A 6880-nucleotide genomic window follows, 5' to 3' on the forward strand; every position below is an offset into this window, starting at 1 on the left:
ATCAGTTCTGAGTCCTCTTCTGAATCAGTTCTGAGTCCTCTTCTGAATCAGTTCTGAGTCCTCTTCTGAATCAGTTCTGAGTCCTCTTCTGAATCTACCATGAGTTTCTGGCAGTTTGCTGTTTGATGTTTTGTTGCCTCCATTTTTAAATTATCTTCAGAAAAATTTTACTTGTATGTGATGTTAATGATATTGTTTGATGATTTCCACATTCTGTTCGGTCACTTCTCTTTAGAATGGGTATAAATCTGTGTCTCTTCCAATCAGTCTTCCAATTTTCTTGGCATAGATGAGTGAGTGCCTCTAGTGCTGCATCAGTTTGTTGGAAGATTTCAATTTGTATTCCATCAGTTCCCAGAGCCTTGTTTTCTTTGTTTTTTTGCCAATACCTTCAGTGCATCTTTAATTTTTTCCTTCAGTAACATTGGATATTGATGATATGCTACCTCTTAAAATGGTTAAACACCAACCATTTCTTTCTTTTTTTTTTTTTAATTTTTATTGTTAATTGAATAATAGTGTACTTGGGGGAACATCAGTTTTCCACCCATCCTACCATATTTCATTGCATTGCAATGATTACAGTCCCCTGCATGCATCATCATTGAACAGTATTTGTTACTATTCCCTCTGTTTTTTGGGTGTTTTTTTTTTTTGTTTTGTTTTCTTTTTTCCTGTATACCCAAATGCTCAGGAATATACAATCATTCAAACAACCAAAGGGAATACCCTGCAAGCCTGCCCCCCCATCCCCCGGCCACCAGCACACAGCCCCTCTCCTTCCATGAGCTGCTCTGTCTCTCCACGTCATCACCTCTGCCTCCATCTCTGGCATCACCGCTTCTCTGGGTAGGGTCCCACACGCCACTCCTGGTCTTCTCCCTTGCTGGTCCCAGGGTCCTTCACTCTGGAACTGTAAGATCAACCACTTGCCCCTTTTTGCTGTAAAACTTCTACCTTTAGAGTTGCAACAATCACAATTAGTCATGATAACAATTATACATTATTGAATCATAAGAGTCTTGTCCCCATCTCCTTTCACCAGACCCATTTAGACAGGATGAAAACCATTCAGTGGGGATTCTAACTTCCCCTTCACACTCTGACACTCTGAATCCAAACTTGCTCTCGAACACTTGTAAGCCAGTCACTTTGTGCCTTTATAGCCCCCCTCCCCCCATTTTAGGTAGCCAGTGTTGCCCATCCCTATCAACCCTGTGTACAAAGGGGACCACCATTTCTTTCTGGCACAGTGACTCTGTCTATATTTTCCATCTTCTTTTGATGCTTTCTACATTATTCAATATTTTGCCCATAGAATCCTTCAGTATTGCAAATCGAGGCTTGAATGTTTGTCTTCAGTTCTTTCAGCTTGAGAAATGCTGAGCGTGTTCTTCCCTTTTGGTTTTCTAACTCTAGGTCTCTGTAGATTTCATAATAATACTTGATTTTGACTTCTCAAGCTGCCCATTGACTTCCTCATTTTTCCCATTTGCTCTAACATCTCTGTACTGGAGAGCAAATGTCATAGTTTATTGTAATATCCACTTTAGCCTCTTCTTTCTTTCCTGCATTTTTAGTGGCATTTTGCTTTCTTCCTGTCTGATGTTCTTGATATCATCCCACAATTCTTATAGTCTTCAGTCATTAGTGTGTAATGGAACAAATCTGTTCTCAGGACGGTCTCTAAATTCAGGTGGGATATGTTCAGGTACATATTTTGGCTCTAATGGACTTACTTTCATTTTCTTCAGTTTCTGTCTGAACTTGCATATGGGAAATTGATGGTCTGTCTGTTCCACAATCGGTACCTGGCCTGGTTTTGGCTCATGATATTGTAATTTTGTACTGTTTCTTCCCCAAACTGACAGATGTAATCAGTTTGGTTCTTGTGTATTCCATCTGGTGAGTTCCATATGAATAGTTGGAATTTCTGTTGTTTAAGAACAGTATTTGCAATGAATAAATTATTGATCTTGCAAATTCTATTATATGATCTCTAATATCATTTTTATCACCAAGGCCATGTTTTCCAACTACTGAGCCTTCTTCTTTGTTCCCAACCTTTACATACCAATCATCAGTAATTATCAATACATCTTTATTGTGTGTTTCATGAATTTCAGATGAAAGAATTTAGTAGAATTCTTCAATTTCATCATCACTGGCTTTAGTGGTTGGTGTATAAATTTGAATAACAGTGGTAGATACTTGTCTTCCTTGTAGGTATATGTATATTATCCTATCACAAACAGCATTGTTCTTCAAAATAGATCTTGAATGTCCTTTTGATGATGAATGCTAATCCATTGCTCTTGAACTTTTCATTCCTATCGTAGTAAATCATATGGTTATCAGATTCAAAATGGCCAATGCCAGTCTATTTCTACTCACTAGTGCCTAGTATATTGATTTTTATGCATTCCACTTCTGTTACAACAAATTCTAATTTCTCTCTAAATTCACACCTTGTACAATCCACGTTCTGATTATTAATGGAAATTTGCATATGCTTTCTCCTCATTTTGAGTTGTGACCCATCAGCAAATAATGTCCGGAAACTTTTACTCCATTTACGTCATTATGGTCAGCTGTCATTATGATCAGCTCAAGTTAGAGAGCGCAGCTCTTCCCCAGTCATAGTTTGAGTTCCTTCCAACATGAGGTGCTCATCTTCTGACACTGTAGCTGACAGTGTTCTAGTGCTTTACAAAATGTTTTCATCTTCTGACACGCTATCTGATAGTGTCCTACTGCTATTCATAAGCTTTTCAGTGACTAAACATTCAGAAGTACTCTGCCTCTCTGCCTTCCTAGGTTTTCTTAGTCTGGAAGCTCTGCTGAAACCTGTTAACCATGGATGCCCTGCTGGTATTTCAATTACCAGAGGTACAGCTTCCAACATCACAGTGACACATAAACCACCATGGCATAACAAAGTGACAGTTGTCAGAAACTGTAGGAAGATGCAACCTCAGTGAGCTATCTCTACATATCTATCAAAATACCTAAAATAAAAAGCAAATGTTTTTATTAGTGACAACATCAAATGGTAGCAAGGATGTGGCAAAAGTGAACCACATCTTCATCACTGTTGATACTGTGAAATGGTACAGTTGCTCTGGAAAATAATTAATCAATTTCTTACAAAGCTATGCATGCAACTACCATACGACCCAGCAGTTGTAATCTTGGACATTGATCCCAGAAAAAATAAAAAATTTCTTCATTCAAAAACCTGTACACAAATGTTCATGGTAGCTGTTTTTGTAGCAGCCACAAACTGGAAACTGGTCATTTGTTCTTCAACTGGTTCTTCAACTGGTCAGTGGTTAAACAAACTGGTGTATCAAAATCGTGTAACACTACTGAGCATTAAGAAGGACTTGACTACTGATACACTCACCAGCTAAGGCAGCGTAGTGGTTGCACATTGAGTCACTTACAACAAGGTTAACAGTTTGGATCCACTAGCCACTCCATGAGGAAACCCGAGAATTCACACCCTGGGAAACCCTATACCGGATCGCTGTGCATCAGAACAGACTCACGGGCATAGTTGCCACCACCATCACACTTAGCAACATGGATGATGAGTCTTGAGGGAATCACACTGAGCGAACACAAGTCTATCCAAAAGATGGGTGCTGCGTGCCTCTCTTTAGTCACTAGTCTTGAAATTATAGGAATTAAATAAATGGTTGACAGGGCTTAGGAACAGGGGAGTGGCGGGTGGACCAATGAGAACGAGATGGATTTGGCTGTAAAAGAGAAATCTGATGGATCCTTTTGTTGATGGGAACACTGTGTGTCCTGACTGGTATCAGTGCCAATAGCTTGGTGATGGTGTATTATAGGTTTGAAAAAGGTTACCATTGGGGGAAAGTGGGTTAAAGGTACATGAGCCCGCTCTACATTATTATTTGAAAGTGAATTTAAAATGATCCCCAAATCAAAAGTTTCATTGAAAACTTGGCATTTTATTAAATAATTATCAAAAATTTAATTTATAGATTGTAATGGATAAAAATTGCCCAGTTACTAATATAGCGGCCGTTTCGATTTTTTTCTTAGATATGTTATTGACTACCTAATAATGAGGAAGATTGTTAAAATGATCAATTATTAGCTTAGATTAATTTGGGCAGAACTGTAAAAGAATGAGTTAATATAGCTACATTAATGGCCTGTTTGATTGCTAACAAACAAAACACAGACCTCCATGAAGGGAGGGAAGTTGGCCACATTCATTCCGGATCATGACAGAGTGCTGAGGGTTTCAAGTACTTGGTACTAAGGTAAAGCTGACTGTGTCCCCCTCTTCCTTCACAGGATCTGCTCTTCAGCGTGTGTGCCCTCAACATCCTCTCCACCATTGTGTGTGCCTTGGCGACAGCCATGTGCTGTATGCAGATGATCTCCTGTGATGTCCTGCAGATGGTGAGTCTCCCCACTCCATCCCAAGCTCATCCATCTGGCTCCTCCTGTAGCCGGTTTGAAACCAGTGTAACAGTGGACACTCCTGGCCTCTAGCCTAGGATGAGGTCACTAGGCCCCAAGCATCCGTGACATTGGGAGATTTTTGTGCTTTTCTCTGGAGGACAAATTGTGTCTATCTTTGATTCCATCTTTGATTCCATTGGATGATTACTTTAGTTGGTGCTGGACCTTCATTTAGTTGAATCCTGCTACCATCATCTCTCCCAAAATGGCCCCTGACACGTGATCCTGAGTCATGTTAGTCAAAATCCTACAGTCCTAAACCCCTTTGGGGCCTGCTACTTCCAGGGAAAAGCACATTCCTTCAATATCAGATTATCTTTAATAAAGGAAGTCTAGAGTTCTTAGAAGTAAAACTATAGGAAAATTGATGATGCCTTAATTATGTTGTTGGTGAAGAAGAGTGAAATGACCATGGATTATCTGGCTGGGAAGAAGTACAGCTAGCGTGTTCCTTAGGAACGAAGGATGGCAAGCCTTTCTCACTCATTCTTTGGACTTGTTAGGCGTGACCAGTCCCTGAAGGAGCTCTGGTACCATAGTGGTTATGAGTCAGGCTGCTAATCGCAAAGTCAGCAGTTTGAAACTCCCAGCTGTTCCATGGGAGAAAGAGGAGGCTTTCTGCTCCTGTGAAGGTTTTACAGCCTTGGAAACCTTATACAGAATCACTGTGAGTCAGCACTGACTCCATGGCACACAACCACCACCATCACCATGACTACCAGTCCTGAAGAAGTGGTAAAGTGGAGGGTCAGTGAAAGAGAGAAAGACCCCCAACAAGATGGAGTGACATAGTGGCGGCAACAATGGGCCAATCATACCAAAGATGAGACTGGCACAAGACAGGGCAGTGTTTTGTTCTGTTGTGCAGAGGATCACTATGAGTCAGAACATATTCAGTGGCACCTAGCGCTGGTGGTGATGTGCCATGGAGTCGGTTCTGACTCATAGCGACCCTGTTTAGGGTTCCTGAGGCTGGAAATCTTTACGAGAGCAGAAAGCCTCATCTTTCTCCCGTGGAACTGCTGGGAGTTTCGAACTGCTGACCTTGAGTTTAGCAGCCAGACGCAGAACCACTATGCTATAATGGCACCTAACAACAACAAAAAGTGTTGTTAGATGAGTCCCTGGGTGGTATAAACAGTTAACTCACTGGGCTGCTAACTGAAAGGTTGGTGGTTCAAGTCCACCCAGAGTCACCTTGGAAAGGAAAACCTGGTGTTCTACTTCCAAAAACGCAGTCAGTGAAAATCTTAGAGAGCTTAGTTCTCCTCTGACACACATGAGGTTATCATGACTCAACTTGATGACAACTGGTTTGAGCTTTTTGGTTAAGTGTTGTTAGAAGATGAACTATCAAACTGAAAAAAAAAAAATGTTAATCTGGAGTCTAGAAATCAGAACTGACTTACTGGCAATGCTAATTAATCCTCAGTTCAGAACCCAAGGGCAGGCCACAGGCCATCCTTTACCTTGTGGCCAAGATCTTATGGAAGAAGAAATCCACAGCTCCGAAAGAAGAAGAGTGATTAAGCCAGAAGGAGGTCACATGCCTACTGGTTCACATACTTAGTCATGCACACTTAAGGAATAATTAAGCCTGTTTGTTATTGAAATGTGAATGGGAACAAGCCCACTGTTGAGTAGGTGACCACCAAACTCAGTATAATAAACAGAAAATGATGGGAAGATGCCGGTCTTCCTAGTTCAGGGCTGGGATCCCTCTCTTGTCTCGCCCTGCCTCCTATCCACTATTTTATGCATCTTAGGAAAGACAGTGCAATTTATTCTTACAGTCAGATGTTGTATTTTTACTTCTTTCTTGTCTACTCCATCATACTACATCAGTTAGTTAATCGACATACAGGGCTGAAGAATATCATTACCAAGATGTTACAGATTCCTTGGCTCTGATCAGCCGTAGCACAAAGCCTCACTCACCCGGTGCTGAGCCATGCAGCTGTCACAACAGCTGACCTTCCCAAGAGGTGGCAGGTTTCGGAAAGGTACCTAATTAAGCAGTTAGTCAGTAGCGATGAACTTTTGCCCTCATTGATTGAGGCCTTATGTTGGCAATTTTCCCCAGCAAGTTGCATAAAGAGAAGGTTAAATACTGTCGACTTCTCCTAACCCCAGCAGAATTTACTGTCGGTCTGTAAATATCACACCAATTTCACCAAACTAACAGAACTAATGGGCTGTAAATGCTGAAAGTTTGCATTTGCCTGGTTGTTGTTGTTAAGTGCCTTCGAGTCGGTTCCGACCCATAGCGACCCTGTACAGGGTTTCCGAGGGTGTAAATCCTTACGGGAGTAGAAAGCCTCATCTTTCTCCCGCGGAGCGGCTGGTAGTTTCGAACCGCTGACCTTAAGGTTCGCAG

The 6880-nt window shown here is 41.2% G+C and overlaps 1 protein-coding gene across 1 annotated transcript in view; it reads left to right on the forward strand.

Annotated features, from left to right (window-relative positions):
- The window catches only part of FAM189A1 (family with sequence similarity 189, member A1), a 150570-nt gene that overhangs the window by 85301 nt on the left and 58389 nt on the right, over window positions 1-6880 (forward strand). The window contains exon 4 of the mRNA XM_006872159.1: window positions 4333-4440. Coding sequence (XP_006872221.1) covers window positions 4333-4440 — 108 coding nt within the window. The remainder of the gene's footprint in view (window positions 1-4332; window positions 4441-6880) is intronic.

This window comes from Chrysochloris asiatica, unplaced genomic scaffold, assembly GCF_000296735.1.
Source record: "Chrysochloris asiatica unplaced genomic scaffold, ChrAsi1.0 scaffold00184, whole genome shotgun sequence".
In the NCBI taxonomy this organism is placed as follows: domain Eukaryota; kingdom Metazoa; phylum Chordata; class Mammalia; order Afrosoricida; family Chrysochloridae; genus Chrysochloris; species Chrysochloris asiatica.